The sequence below is a fragment of the Plectropomus leopardus genome, chromosome 15 (assembly GCF_026936395.1).
Source record: "Plectropomus leopardus strain MGB_pleo_1.0 chromosome 15, ASM2693639v1, whole genome shotgun sequence".
Lineage (NCBI taxonomy): Eukaryota > Metazoa > Chordata > Actinopteri > Perciformes > Serranidae > Plectropomus > Plectropomus leopardus.
The window spans coordinates 29730601-29747088 of NC_142190.1; the positions used below are offsets into that span (position 1 = coordinate 29730601).

The window sequence follows — 16488 nt, forward strand, 5'->3', positions numbered from 1 at the left end:
TGTATGCCATGTATTTTTTTTTAAGCAAATTATGTTGTGAAAAGGATAATTTAGTATCAGTAATCCAGACATGGTAATAACACCAGTGGTGACAAGAATACCTTGCATGACAATAGGACAAAATGTTTATAACATTTCTAGCTACTTTAGAGAAACAAATATAAATGTAAATCAGCAGGAAATATTTTTATACTTGTATGACGTTAAGTTTGATATTATCGGCCCATTTTAGCTGACATATCAACATTACGAAAAAAACATGCTTGTGTTTTCCTATATCTAGGGTAGGGGTATGTAAAAAAACTCAAGTCCCTTTGAGGATCTGTGCTGTGCACATCAATCAAAATGTAGATGGGTACATTCATTTTTACATCATAAAATATTCAGCTTACTATACATCTTTTTCACAATTCTTACATAGCCACAAAAAGGCATCCACATCACAAATGTTTTTAAAAATGAACTGCTAACAACAGCTATTTATCAGGGGTTTTTTTAAATGTAAAATATCAGTTAAATATTATTCCAAACACTGAGGTTTCTTACATCTATCGGGAGAGACGTAGCCGAGGACATCTCATTGCTATAGCAGTTAATTTGTGAGAGTTTGCTCACTCAGTGCATTTTAACACATATGTCCTTTAGCCCAGTCTGAATCATCTGCTGTTTGCTTGCTCACTGAGTGGAACTTGAGTAAGGTGGGAAAACACCAGCCATCAACTGGCTTTTTGCAGAGCAAACATTCCTGCCTCCAGCCCTCAAAGGAATGTCATCAAAGCCAAGTGTATCATGTCCTGACTTGTCCTGCGCTTATGATTTAAATTCTGCAGTATTCATGGCTGTTTGAATCTGGTTCCTCTGAGGTAAATAGACTCAGGTGAGACAGGCCTGACAGGATTCCTCCTCACCATTTGGAAAAACACTATTGGGAAACCATGAAATGTTCTCACAATGTGTCCATTCAAATGTTTTTTTCTTTTAATTCTTTACCACCTGCTTGTTGAAAAAACTAAAAGCATGTTGTTTCTCACATATGGCTGCACGATATGAGAAATACATGAAGCATGATAATGTTGTTGAATATCACATTAACAATATTACTGGAAAGAAACAGATATAGTGTACTCAGCTCTTGACTTAGACTTGTACAGTACCATATTCATTTTACTTGGGTCTTGTGGAGCTGCAGTGTTTATTCATGGAACCTGTGCCATACATTTAGTACCATCTGACAACATTACTGTTAATTTCCTCTCCTCTTGTTCTCGCCAACACCTGTCTGCTCTGCATCCCTCTCTCTGTCACTTGATCATACGCTCACCACACACTAAGCTATTCCCCAAAGGTCTTTTCTATGTCAGCCCTCGTATGTTTCTGTTGCATTTCTGCTTACAGTATATGTTGTTTTAGGATTGACCACCATCTCATCTATGAGGTTTAATAACACAGTCCTTCATGACATGTTTATCACCGAAGATAACACTGCAATGATGATAAAAAACAATATACTGTAAAAACTAACCCCGACGCAGCATTTACATTTCACTAAACAATGGAACCCTACACGAACCTGTGTGTGTGTGTGAGTGTGTCCATTTCAATGTGTGATTTTGTGTTTGGGAATCATTTGACTTAATAGGTTGGAGAAGTCAAAACAGAGCTGTGTGATAATCACGGGAAGGCAATAATGAATGTGTGTCTTTGTGGACAATCTCCAGTTAAGCATTTTTCTCATTTTTCCACTTAATTTGTGCGGTCCTGTACTTGCTTTAGTTGCTGTGGAAACTAATCAGATGACTTGTGATGGAGACTCTAACTCTATTAATATAGAGTTTATAAATATTCGTGGCACTAAAAAGGCCTTCAACATTTTTAATCACAATAAAAATGTCTATAAAAAATGCTTCTTTATTAATGACATCCATTGTGAAATTTAGTCAGAGCAGTTCTCCTGGAGTTGGCATCGAATCAAAGTTTTGCTCAAGCACAGTTTATTCTCTCATGTGTTGCTCATTGTTTTACCGCTTCATGATGATGTAAAAGTATTTAATTGTCACGCTTACTGTAAGTAACCTCCCAAACAAACTTGTGACTTACTTAGCAATGGAATGTAAAGTAAATACACCGAGGTCTTACAGGCACACAGAGCCAGTGTACAGTACAAGTACGACATACTATTAACACCATGTAATACTGTATTCAACACAGCTCTGTAGATGCCTACTTGTAGTTGTGCAAAGTAAACAAAATAAATTATCCTGGTAGTTTGTTTTTTTCCGACAAGTATAATGCATTATCCTTCTGCACATCGGCAAATACACACCGAATTTCCACCACAAAGATTTCTTTTAACTTCTGCATCTGCTTTCCTTCTGTCCCGACCACTAAAATTTCTGGAATTAATGAATCACAGCATCTGTATGTATCAATTAGTTGAAAGGGGGCATTAAAACAAGGGCGTAACTGTACTGAAAGTCCTATGATGAGTTTCTGTCTGTTTGAGACACTGAAGTGTTTCTGTACTGCTCCTGGTGTCGGTCTGAACACATCTCTGTTTGGTCACATTAAAACAGGATCAGTGTTGATCCTAATTGTGACTAACACCTCTGCAACAGCCAGAAGAAATACACAGCATAGTGCATTAGGGATGGTTTGATCCCCCCAGTAGCTCCTAATGGTGTGTGTTTTTGTGTGTGTGTGTGTGTGTGTGTGTGTGTGTGTGAGATAGGGCTGGGTGATATGGGCTGAAAATTACACAGTAATATATTTAGGCTATACCTAGATACAAGATAGAGATCTCGATATTTTAAAATCACCTCAAAAGAGCTTCATTGATGCTAAAACTGGGAAACAGATTCGAACATTACAATTTATTTTTCTACCTAATTCCCTCTTTGATGTGACCATAGTGTAGGAGTGACTATTAGTGCTTCGAAAAATATTTATGCAATTCCATTTTGTTCAATAATCATTAGTAATGTAGATACAATGACTGAGTGGGTAAGAACATTGCTTCACTGTAATGCAACTATAAAATCAAGAAATTCACCAATATTCCACATCACGATATAAAACAACATCCAATACCTAAAACGATATATAGTCTCATATACCCTAAAGTGTGTGTGTGTGTGTGTGTGTATATATATATTCCTTACCTGAATGATCCATATTCAGGTGGGGGCTGGTATCGGACGTGGAGCACCTCCCTTGAGTGCTCCCTCCCTCTATGCTCCTGGTAGAAATGACCAGCAGGCTCCTGCTGCTTGGTGGGCGAGCCCATTCCTTTGAAGGGGTAGTCTGGAGGCGGGCCACGATGCTGCGGCTTGTAGTAGTCGCCCGGTGGCCCGGGCGGGGGCAGCTGGGGAGAGAGTGGGGCGCTGGTGACGGGAGCGTGGGCCTTGACGCCGCTGGTGGCCAATGAGAGCTGCATGAGCCGTTCGCTAAGAGACCGAACGTGCCCTTGCTTCAGATCCTTCAGCCCATCGTCCTGGTGCACCCTTCCTGTGCCGCTCACTCGCTGCACTGTGGGGCGACCCTCAGTGCGCACCTTGGAGTTAGTAACCCCTGTGACGTAGAAGGCGGTGCCAACTGAGGCGGGTAGAGGAGGCTGCTGATTGTTCTGCTGCTGAGCCTGAGGAGGAGGACCGTGGCCCCGGAAGTACTGTGACTGCACTTTGGCTTCTTCGTACGTAGGAAGGTCCTCAGGGTTCAGGCACTGCCCTTGTCCGCTCCCACCACCTCCACTACTGCCTCCTCCTCCTCCACCTCCAGACCCTAAACCTCCTCCCCCTCCACTGCTCCCACCGCCTCCTCCTACTCTACTGGAGCCCAGCTTCTCCAGGCCGTTGTCCGTCTGCAGCTCCTGTCCCTGGGGCTCCTGACGGGCAATGTGGGGGGTCATGGAGTGATCATCAGCGGGGCCCACCTGTCCCTGTGCCGAGTAACCTCCTCCACCTCCGCCTCCTGCCCCTGGTCCTCCTCCTCCTTGCTGTTGTTGTTGTTGTTGTTGTTGTTGCTGCTGTTGTTGCTGTTGCTGTTGCTGCAGCACATAATTCCGGTTCATCTGCTCCTGCAGGAGGCGCTGCAGGACGGTGCTGCCGCCGCCGCCTCCTCCTACGCTGCTGCTGCTGTTGGACGACTCCTCGGCTGCAGCCCTCATCTCTGCCTCACGTTGGCTTCGCACCTCATGGAAGGACAAGCTTCGCCCACGGTCAATACTCCCTGAGAGGAAACAATCCAACAAAGTGACAGAAAAGAAACAGTTGCAGTTATCACAGATCTATACGGGGGAAAAGAGAAAGGAACAGAAAGCATTAAAGTCAAAGACGCACAGGGGCCCTTTCACCAGCATCCCTGACCACCATGTAGAGCCAGACTGGAGAAAAACTTTTCTGAAAAACTTGAAGAGCCAAACCAACAGCAAAGCCCCAAACCCAAATCACATATAAACAACACAATTATCAATGATTTAAACCCAAGAAGGAGACTCTGACAACTCTGTGATGACTAAACTTGGTTTTTGAGGAGATCAACTGACATTTTATACTTAACTATTGTTTACTTAGAAATTGTGAGACTGAAAAGAAAAGGTCTCAAAGACCCACTAAATGTAGCAGAAAAAAAGTTTTTGCACTAAAACTGCTGCGATTTGATGACTAAACAATGGCTACACCATCTGTGGATTGTGCAAATGTTAAATACTTAAATTGCAAAGAAGTTTTTGGTTGTTAATGGACATAAGTAGAAACTTTACACATTACATAATGTTACATAAACTTTTAAGCACCACATTATCAAAGGAAGTCTTTGAGCACCAGCCTTAAGTGCCTGGACAATGTGACTTCTGTAAAATCTGGACTTGAACCGCAACTTTCCTTCTAGGGCTCCAAAGAATGACTTTTTTAAAAATAATCAATTAATCATTTGATTTAGAAATGGAAAAACACTAGTGGAAAATGCCAATCGTATGCTTAAAGTGAAATCCTCAAATATCTTGTTAGGTCAAATCAGCAGTCAAACCCCAAAATATTTAGTTTACAATAATATAAAACAGAGAAATGCAGCAAATCCTCACAAAAGAGGGTGGGAATAATTTTGAGTTTTGCTTAGAATAAATGAAAGACTATTACGTTTTCAAAATCACTGAGTAATTTACATTGCAGTATTAAAATGTACCATTATGATGAAGGCCAATGTGAAAAGTCCGTCTGAAACAGGTGAGTGGGATGGTAATGTTTCTATCTTTGATCTGATCTGAGTTTTTTTACAGGCTAAATCTCTCTAGTGTTATCAGCAATGTATGCTGATTGTATGAAATCACATCAGTCACAAAACACTGCTTTCACTCAGGCTACATGGACAAGAGATTACGCACATCTGATCCATACGATCTGATCAATCTGATCATCTGATCAATACGAATGTGTTGAGGATCACCATAGATCACAGAGAAAATGATCATTTTTACTAGAAATATATGAAATTGTAATCCACTGGCTATGACACACACAAAAAAAAGGATTATACAAATTTGGAAGGAAATAAACCCCAGTGATTTGGAAATTCTCAGAGTTGATCCCAACAGTGGAAATGTTCACAGAAAGAAGCAACGTGCTAAATTGCACATCCAGTGTTGTCAAAGCTGACCACCTGGAATGTATTTGCTGTGAAGTTGAGTCATAATCTGAGTCAAACTTCTTTTCTCCAGGAGCCTATTAATAGAATTCTCTTTGCAGTCGTAAGACACTAGTGAACAAATAATTTGACTTGTTGTATGTATTTGTATACCTTTAAGACAATTTCACACTGTCTTTTTTGAGGTTGGTGGGTTTTTTTTCTGACAACACTGAATGTTGACAACTGCATTGTTTGACACCTCATTTTTCCCACAGAGTAAAGAAAGAAATTATTACATCTAGCGTTTTCTGTTATTCTTCTCATTCTCAAGGAGGAAGATGCTTTTTTCCGAATCATCTGAAAGTAAATAGAATCATATAAAACAGAAGAAACAAATGTTAGCTTTGATGGGATGACAGCAAATGGTCAATTCTCTTCAAGCTGAGGAAGCAGAAGAGATAAAAGTATGGACTGAGTGAAATGGGCTGGGTAGTGGAAATTCAGATGCACAAAAGCTCATTTTAGACTTAAAGTTCAGATCTTTTGAAGTGGGGCTGTATGAGGTACATTGAAGGTTGAAGGTACATTTATTGGGCTTTTTTAACAACATTGAATGTTTAATTAGTTTCTGTGGCAATACTCCTGCCTGCCTCTCCAAACTTGGGGCGTGCCGACTGACATCTACTGCACGTAACACACAGATATGGATAAGTACCTCATACAACACAAAAGATCCCAACTATCCCTTTAAAAACTAAACCAACAATCCAAGACTATCAACCTTTTTATTCAACAGATAAACTATGATGTTTATACAGATACAATCTGCAATTTTTACATTTTGAGATTTTCACAAACTTTGATCTACGCCACCACAGCTGACCGTTTGGACTTTTTCGGTCTGTTTTTGCTTAAAGAGATACTGAATCTGAGTAGTTCCTCTGTTTTATAAATATGTTTTAATAGTAGAATCCTGATTCGTCAATAGCTTAATAAATTCTATTTGCTTGAACTAACACCACTTCCATAAAGGTAATGGAAAGTTTGTACACACTGGCTGATGTTTGCACTCTACTGAAAGCTTTCAAGTTTTATTGGAGGTTGTCTTTTCTAGGTATAAAAAAAGGATCAGTATGATCATGTATTTTATCATTAGTTATTGATATTTTGATGTAAATAGTAGCCAATTTGTAAAACATTGGCTACCCTTGCTTCATGTTAAATTTCATATTGAATATAATAATGAAGTTAAAACTGTAAATCAACAAGTCCTGACCCTAATGTTAACGGTTTTTCCACTTCCCAGCCCTGTAGACTGTACATGCATACTCTCTCCAACATACTTCAACTGCCATTTCCTGCAGTTCATCCCCAAATTCTTCTCTCTTTGACTCGCTCTCTGCACAGGCAGCTAGCAGCAGGATGAGATGAGCAGAGAACAAAAAGGAAAAAAAAAGAAAAACAGCAACAGATATAAAGAGAGCTGAGACAGGGTGAGATGGCATGACTTCATTTTTTGCAGTAATTTGGGTTTCATCTACAAAGTCAATCCCAAATGTTGATAGTGAAGGGTGATATATTTGAAAATAAAACTGTATGCAAAGTCAGAAGAAAGTAATTGATACCAGTTCAGGCTTTATGCATCCAGTATAGAAACTGCTCCGGGACATGTCTAGCATATCTTAGCACAAAGACTCAACTCCAAAGCTACGCTATTTATGTGCTGTAGCTCAAAAATATTATAAACCCTTCCAAAAGTCATATGGTAGAAAATAATGAATGAAACAAACATATTTAGAGTAAATTTAGAGTGTACAGACCCATAAAACAAGCACACAAAATAATAAACAAGAAAGGGAAGAAATCTTTGGGGAGAGCTGAGTCAAAATGTAAATAATAAGACTTCTGATACGGACCTCTGACCTTCAAAATAAAGGGAAGTGTGCTGTTAGTGTGCTGTTAAGGTGATGTCATCTGTTTTTTGTTTCAAACTGTCACTGGAGTTACACAAGTAGAATGCTGGAACACCTGTCCAAGGTGTGTTTGCAAAGTGTCTGCTGAGATTTCAAATCACAAAGTTTTATATTTATCATTACTCACAAAAAAATGCATTAAGTGGATGACAAACTTGAATGCTTTTTCCTTTGGATATTGTAAAGCTAATGTCTTTTGAATCTTTATGTATTTTAGTATTAGCATTGTTCAAATTCATGCTCATTAGCTTACAATCTTCATCTTTTCTGCCTTTTTTGGCACAATGCTGCATTTCGTGTTAAAAACCCTCCACCTGCTGATTAATGGAAAAGTGTGAAACCATGAGCAGCACTGTGTGCAGGGTCAACAGCACATGCATCATAATGCTCGTCAGGGCAAAAGAATCGACAAACCACTCATCGAAAATTGCTCTATAGCGCTACTAGAGATCAAAACCGGATAAAGTACATGTCACGGGTTGTGTTTTGAGGTGCACCTTGTACGTTAACAACTAAAAAGGAATAATACACTGACTGACATGCTGTGACTCACTTTGCTGTATGTTCGCTGTTGTTAGTGATTTGATTCGCTCTGTGTGCACAAATTCGCCATCTACTGCACTGCTAATTACTTGGTGCACACAGGCTGCTCAACTAATTGGATGGTTTGTTATTTCATTTCCTTGTTAAGCAACACATTTGCACAGATTTTCATACATTTTCTACCATATGACTTTAAATACCTTCTCTGTCCTTCCTTTCTTTCCCCCTCCTCTCCTCTTGTTTATCTCCCCTCTTCCTCCCCCACATATCTCACTCTGACTCCCCTCTGTCCTTCCTGCCTGTCTTCCTCCTTATGTTCCCATTAGCTAACATACTTTCCCAAATCTCACAAGTTCTCTCCCTCTCATACCTACCTGTGTGGCTGCTCTCACTGCGCTCTCCCAGCGGCGTCAGTGGCAACAGCTGCTCATGTTGCGATGCTGCGGCAGGCCCACCAGGAGGCCTGGGCGGGGCTTGGTGAGGGTAAGCAGGAAGGTGGGGCTGATGGTATTGCTGTGGGTGGAGGTGGGCCAGTTTAAGGTAGTTGTAGCCTGGTGGTTGTACGTGGTTCAACTCCAGGTTTTGGCCTCCCTGCAGGCTCAGCAGGTCCTCAAACGTGCTCTAAGATGTAGAGGTCAGTGTCACCGTGACCCAACAATCTGCAGAGGAAATAAGTAAGGTTTATTTTTACTGCAACATAGAACAAAATGGGAGACTGTGTTTGGGGAAGTTGGTGATAGCGCTATTTCCTTTTTAGGTCTTTAATATATGTTGCAAGAGCATGTTTTAGGGAGTCTAAGAACAAAGATTTTTTCTGCCAGTGGCTGCTTTACTGGAATTATTGTGCATGTGACAAAAAAACCTTTAAACTTGAACGTATGTGCATGTGTATAATAAACACTTCAGGCAGAGGAAGTGACAACAGAGCAGTAGGATGGCAGAGATCATAACACAGCCTGCAGAGGTCTAAACAAATACGTTTTCACCGCTGAACATCTGATTTTTAAATTCGGACACAAATGGAAGGAAGAGCTGCGCTCATACTCGCCACCTGTCAACAGTCTGACACTATAAAAAAAGAAAGAAAGAAAGAAGTTTGCATCCTCTCTCAGATAAAATCAGAGAGTCGTGCTTCCAAAATTAGATTGGAGTAGGGGAAAAATCTGATAACTGACGTGCTGAAAGTTAGAGTAACCAGATTAGTGCGGTGCTTGTAAATACGATGATTGTGATCTGGAAGAAGCTCCGCCAGCATGAGCTTAGAACCGCTGCCACTTCAGGCTGCACAACCGAGCTGCAAAGTTGAAGGAGCTGCTGTTCCAGGAACATTTCCCCACCGCTAACTTTCCTTCTTATCTCAACGTAATATGACTCAGGACCGAAACACACGCATCCAGTGGATAATCCTATAGCTTTTTGTTATGGCCACCACTTGAATGAAATCTGTTTTTCTGTTTGGTGGATGACTGTAAATACTATGATACCACTGGAGAGGAATGTGTGAATCAGAGCAATAGTTTGAATTCAGTTTTCTCAATAGTGTAATTTTTAGCTTCCGCCAGCTGTTGCAGCAGTGCATTTAACACAGTCTGAAGGTCTTTGATTGCATGTTTGCCTCTGGACAGAGCAGTGCTCTTAAAAAATCACACCACCACACCTCTTTATTCACTGGTCATTGCATCTTTCTCTCTCCCTCTTCTGCTCTTTCTTATCCCGTCTCCATCTGTTTTTGATTTTGTATCGTGTGACCACATTCAGATGATTATAATCAATAGCACACATCATGAAAAAGTATCTCTGTGACAATAACCCAAAAGGGTTCCTTGAGGTACTTATTTCATTATAAAGAGTTCATGAGTGTCACAAGGCAGGTTTCCATTACAGATTTGCACAAAACTTAAGATATATTTTTGAAATGTCGATAAAACACAATTGCAAGTTGACTGTGTTTCCATTGAATGATGTTCTGTGACTTCTCCTCTCACTATAACATTCCAAGCAGCACGGTGATGGATGTTCAAAACATTAGCAGCTTTATTTCTATTGCAGCCACCGCACTAGCTGTCATTATTTCCAATTAAAGGTGATGTAGGCGTGTTATGTGAGCGATAATGGAAAAGCAAGCCCCTTATACACGTGAGCAGCCACATATGAGGGATTTCTGGGAGTCCATGATTTCACAGAGGAAATGTGGATTCAAAACTTCGTGATGAAGAGTTACGCCTTGATTTCACTGTCAATGACATTACGTTTGCCACATGGATCTATATCCCACCGGAAGCGTCTATGAGTGTCTCAGAGGCAAAGCGTCCTGCCGGCTGACACTGAAGACTTGCTGAGATTGTGCAAATTATTTCATTTTTCTTGATTTGGCTGAGTAGGCTACATATATAAATGCTTTCCTTTTCTGTCTGTTTAAATTATGTTTGATTTTTTGTACCCACTTTGTTGTGCTGCAGCCTACAGTCCAGCCATGAACGTAGTAGATCAAAGAATTTTGGCCAAGTTATGCAGTGCAGTTATGTAAAACATGGCTTTTGTGAACATTGCATTTTTTAAGGTGAATTGAGTTTTCTTCGAAATTAACATGTTTCCATTATTTGCTATGTTGCGCACTTAGAGAGTTAATGCTTACCTGCCTAGTGTTACATTCATGAACATCTAATGTATAGTCACTGTCCGCGGGAAAACACTTTACTTTCTCAATTTCAACCTTTAAGAAAGGTTTCAACAAGAAACACAAGAAGCATTTCTGCAATTCTGGTTTTAAGATTCAGACTCACAAAGATTTGTAATGCTGACTAAACCTGCCCTCACAAACAAAACAATTACACACTGAATGTGGTGCGCATATCATTCACATGACAGGAAGCACAGTATATTCAGTGACTTTCTTTTTTAATTAGCAGAACCCTTTAGCTACTTAGAAACTGTATAGGTACTAATACATGAATCAAAACACACATAAAACACAAGCCCATAAAGCATCAATGTCAAACACAAACACACCCAGTGTGGAAGTGTGTGACATTAAACATCCTCACATCAGTATGACAACACAACTAAGCCACCTCCTCTTCTGAGGAAAAATGTTCACTTCCAGATGTATTACCCCCCCCCAACCCCCCTGAGTCTCCTTACTCCCCTTCATATAAACAGTTTACTCCACAACCAAGGTCTAAACGCTCATGTGTCTGTACATGTTTGTCATGATATACTATACTGACACTCAGAGTGTGTGTGTGTGTGTGTGTGTGTGTGTGTGTGTGTGTGTGTGTGTGTGTGTGAGAAGGGGAGAGAGAGAACGTAAACCTGCATTTCTGTTTGCAGAAATGATTTTAACTAACAAGTGCCATTGATCAGCCTGTGCATTTGTGTTTTGTCCTTGAAGTTTCTGACACCTGTGGAGACTGACAGAGAAGGCTGGGCAACATAAAGATATTATATTGTATCAAGATATGAGCCTATATATCGTTTTATCAATGCTGGATATTATTATATCATCATATGGAATAAATTGTGTTTTTTTCTGATTTTAAAGGTTTAAAGTGATATACTTTTCTCAACTTATCAGACAGTTCTACTTGCTTTAATACTTGCCGTTACCCCCTTGGTCAATAAATCTACATTGCTGATGTTAACTGAAATAAATGTAAGAATGTAGAGTACAAATAGTCATCTCTATAATATTGTCAGATCAAAGAGGGAAAAAATGTAACGTCAGTTTCTGTCTCCCAGTTGTAGAATTAATGAAGAAATATATATCCTGTATTGAGATATAGCCTAAAAACATTGTAATAAATTTCCAGTCCATATCATCCAGCCCTACTTCAAACAGTGAGTTGAAGAGATTGTAATTTGCAATTGTAATTTATGTTGCACAGTTTACATTTGGAATGTTAGAGCCCAACAACATCAGTGACATTCTTAGTGTCGAGAAGCTACAGTACATTGCCTCTTTTATACAGCCTGTTAAAGACGGGAATGTTGTCCTGTTATCTGCCTCCCCGATTTGTAAACAAAGACTTAAATGTGGCCACGACAGCAGAAAGTGCTTCAAATATGGAAGGTGCTGCAAAGAAGCTACATATTCTAAAACGCTGATGCTTCACATGCATCAGATCGCTACAATCGGCACAGTTTCAACGTTGTCAACCAACTGACCAACTGTCTCTCCTTCTGTTCCTGACTTATGGTATTTACTAATGGTCTAACAAGTGTTTTTGCAGAACATAATGATGTCACAGTGACATTTGACCTTTTGGATATAAAATGTCAGCACTTCATCATTTTAACCTTTTAGACATTTGTGTGAAATGTTGTGTTACTGAGCAACGTGTTCTTGAATTGTGGCCAAAAATGTATTTTATGGCGTCAATTGAACTTGACCTTTGACCACCAAAGTCTAATCAGTCCATTGTTGAGTCTGAGTGGGCATTTGTTGTTCTTGACTTTCATGCTAGTCTTTGCAGCTGTGGACACGCAGGCAGCGGCACAGAGGGAGACAGAGACTGCACAGTAAGGTGAAGAAGTGGTGAATTTACAGCTCGTAGCAAGTGTCAGCAAACAATGTTGCACATTTGCCATCCATCTTTAGTGGATCTACTATATTATGTAATTGACACTTTCACACTGAACGTCCCCCCGAACCCATTCAAATTTTAAACCTTTGTATGGAAAACAAAGCTAATCGTTAACTATTCGTATTGAACAGTCAAATCCGATTCGTCTGACATAATTTTGACTCGGGCACAGCCCTACTGATCACTATCTGGTTTAGACAATGAAGAGATGGACCAACAAGGCCAATACTGTGGCATCTTACATTAGCATTTGTGAGGACACGTGTGTGGCTAAAACCTATACATACAACAACAATAAAGCCTGGTTTACAGCTAAACTCAGGCATCTTGCTCGGACTAAGGATCCTGTACAACCAGGTCAGAGACACACTGACAAAGGAAATCAGAGTGCCGCTTTCAAACAGAGGGCTCAACCGGGGTTCAACCAGTGTTGATTTTGTGTTTGAAAGGGATCTATGCAGGTCTCATCCATGGCCTAATCCAACTGACGGAAGGACTTTAATCCCTCTACTCCTAAAGGGTGGACTTTGGTGGGCATGAAGGCTGCACTCTGTAACAATAAACCCTGACGTACTGGCATGCAACTTGTTTAGAATCTTAAATGTAAAACCAATGTCAGTCGTCTGCCAGACTTTGGATGCAAGTATCCACATGCTTTTTCACATTTCCGCATTCTTTGGTCATCACTCATTTAATCTTCGACATATCATTTGGTCGTTGGTTTGGTTCAGATTTTTAAAAAAAAATTTTTTAATTCTTTTAGCGGACACTCTAGCTGACAACATGTTGCTGACTGCTCCTGAAAAAGATTCAATTTATGAATTAGAAAGCAGAAAGGATTGTGAGAATTAATACCCCACTGACAAAAGATACAAGACAAAGCAGATATACAGAAATCAAGCAGTATTTCAGAGCATCATAACAACAGAGAAACTATTAAATCTTGAAATTGGTTTAGTAAATATCCTCTTGTTTGTGCTGTGCATGATTGTTTTCTTTTATGATGCTGTCTTTGATAATACAGCTCAAGTTAAAATGCTGTAGAGCTTTAATCTCATTTTCAATGAGCAAACCACTTAAGGGCTTTTTATTTTCTTTACCATGGACACTTTAGATAAAGAACACCTTAGACAACCCCAAAATTAAATAAAACCTCCCACCTTGCTTTCCTCTTCATGGCATAAACCCGATTTTTTCTTCTTTTTTTTTTGAATCATTAGCTGACTAGAAGTTGTTGTTTTTTTTTTAAATGGTCCTACCTGTGTGTTTTCCTCAAAAAAAAGAAGAAGAATCCTAAAATCAACCTCTAAGTAAAAACTAGGAGGTAATCCAATGTTTCTCTGCTTCTCTGGCGCTCACAAAAAATCTACCTGCTTTGTGCAGGTTTGAGGCGGCGCACCTCTATTTCCACTTTCCCACACCCCCTCCCCCTTCCCTCAGTCCAACAGGTGGGGCCAGGAGGGAGAGACAGGTGGATCTGGCAACCGTTCAGCCTTGAGCCACTCCTTCATACCTGCGTTCTAGTGTAACTGCTTCACCAGCGTTTACTTTGCCAACCGTCAATGACATAAATGCTTGAGACTGTTACTTCCCTTTTCACCTATTGTGAATTAAACAACAAAAGGGTGCACTGAAAGGTAATCTTTTCCTTCTTCTTCTGTGTGTTTAACAAAATTACGTTGGAGGCTGCATATGAACTTCCCCTTTATTTTACACTGCAGAGTATATTCTTAAGCAAATACTCTCCTGTAATCTTCATTTTGAATGGAAGACATACGGACATACGACAGTTTGATAAAAGGAAGTATAGGGACTCTGCTGTTGAGTCACATCTTTTTGGTCTCTTCGTGTCTCCTGTTTGTTAATTTGCTGCAGCACACAGTGTCTAGACGTGTTTGAGACAGCCACCAAGTTTTACACGATGACACAGACAGCTGATTCAGACATGACAGGAAAACATGGGATAAACGGTCACATGACCTGCCACTCCTGCGTATACTGTCAGAGCTGCAGAGGACTCACTGAAGTGGTTTTGGTGTAACAGGCACAGTTCCTCTCTGTATGTCAGTGGGACAGTGACAGAAGAAAATAACCCTGGCTCAGCTTCCATTCATGTTGGTGGTTTGCCCAAACTGTATCAGGCTTCTGCAGCTTGTTTCAACACTTCACCTCTGCATCGTTTTCTTCTTCAAAAACAAAAGCCCACCTGCTAAACTGCAGAACTCTGCATATATATATTTCCCCCCTGCTGCCTAAAGGTCTGCTGTATTGGCCTTACAACTCCAGCATCAGTCAGGCTACAGTTGTCATAATGTCAAAATGTCTTATTTTTAGTTCAAATTTATAGCTTATCTCTCTGGCATTGTAAACAACTATCTACACGTGCAGCAAGTGTTGAGTATGTATTGGCAATAGGCTCTATTATTTTCTTAAATTCAACTAGAATTTCCGCCTCGAGGTTGTATGCCTCCACAAACCAGTCAAGTTATTGTTTACGTCCATGTCTGTCCAGACTCAAATGTCTCCTTGACAATTGCTTCAAATATGATTGTTGCTACAACAAAGCTACATATTCTAAAAACATGGATGCTTCACACACATCTTCTTGCCCCCAGCAGCACAAAAGATCTGTACAGTCAGCACAATTTCAAGATAAACACTCAAGATTAGTGTCACCATTAATATGTTACAAATGTACCGTGCTGAAGTCAGAATGCAAATTGTTCTTCAAGCAACAAACCACTTCTTAAAAACAGACATTATTCTATTAGGTGTAGAAAAACAATAACCAACTTATGGCCCGTGGGCCAAATCTGGCCCCGAAGAGGGTTCAAAGTGGCCCCCAACCCTTTTCTAATTCATAATAAAAATAAAGTGATTCACAGTGGGAATTGTTTTTGTACTTTTATTATACATAAAGTGTCAGAGTGCATAAAACAGCACCAAAAGAAGAACAGTGGGGGATACCCTACACTCCTTGATAGAGGTCCTAGCTATGCCCCTCATGTCATAAAATCCTGAAAAGAAATGTTCTGAAATCTAAGAAACATCCTAAAATCCTAGAAGTCTCCTTAAATTCTTGAAATGTCCTAAAATCCAACATTCTTAAATCCTAGAAATGTTCTAAGATCCAAGAAGTATTCTAAAATCCTGGCCTCTGGTCTCCTGTCATTTTGCCCCAGTGGCTCCAAGCGAAGCAAGTTGATATCCCTGATGTAGAAAATGTCAACAAGATACTAAAATATAGCTGTAACAATCTGGGACGTTAAACTGAGATTGAATCAAAATGTCCTTAAATGGCTCTGGGGTCCAGTGACATGACAATAATGTGATAATGAACAAGTACAGAATTATACAAGAATAGCTACTGTAATCTTAAGCAGGAACATTTCAAGGCTACAGGATGAAATGACGTCAAGATGAGTGGAGTCTTGTGTTATTGACGCATAAAGTGACAGAGGCGACGAGAAACACAGAGGTGAGTCAAGCTGGGTGGTGCAATTATAAAACTACACATAGAAACCCAACCTCAGGTATTTGAACTGACCATTAAAAGAGACAGAAATCAGGTTCAACTTGAAAGCTCCCGAAATTCCACTCAATGGGAAGGATGAAGAACTTGTCTCTCCACATTTTTAGTTAATGATGCTGCTCTGACAATAAAAGCATCTTTATCCAGGTAAAGCTCGGTTACTTTCTCTTCTAGGAAACACCCAGCTTTATTTTCAGGTCCTGGGTGCTGCGGCCGGTACTTCAACAGTTTTCTACTT

General features: G+C 40.0%; 1 protein-coding gene across 4 annotated transcripts in view; it reads right to left on the reverse strand.

The window, feature by feature from the left end:
* The window catches only part of amot (angiomotin), a 47552-nt gene that overhangs the window by 23767 nt on the left and 7297 nt on the right, over nucleotides 1-16488 (reverse strand). The window contains exons 1-5 of one of the 4 annotated variants that reach the window (XM_042500031.2): nucleotides 13978-15340; nucleotides 8510-8794; nucleotides 6963-7030; nucleotides 5916-5976; nucleotides 3159-4224 (exon numbers count right to left, since the gene is read on the reverse strand). In XM_042500031.2, the coding sequence (XP_042355965.2) occupies nucleotides 3159-4224; nucleotides 5916-5976; nucleotides 6963-6974 (1139 nt within the window). In that variant the 5' untranslated portion in view covers nucleotides 6975-7030; nucleotides 8510-8794; nucleotides 13978-15340. Of the gene's footprint in view, nucleotides 1-3158; nucleotides 4225-5915; nucleotides 5977-6962; nucleotides 7031-8509; nucleotides 8795-13977; nucleotides 15341-16488 lie in introns of those variants that run through there. The other 3 variants (XM_088088746.1, XM_088088747.1, XM_088088748.1) reach the window with 3 other exon arrangements.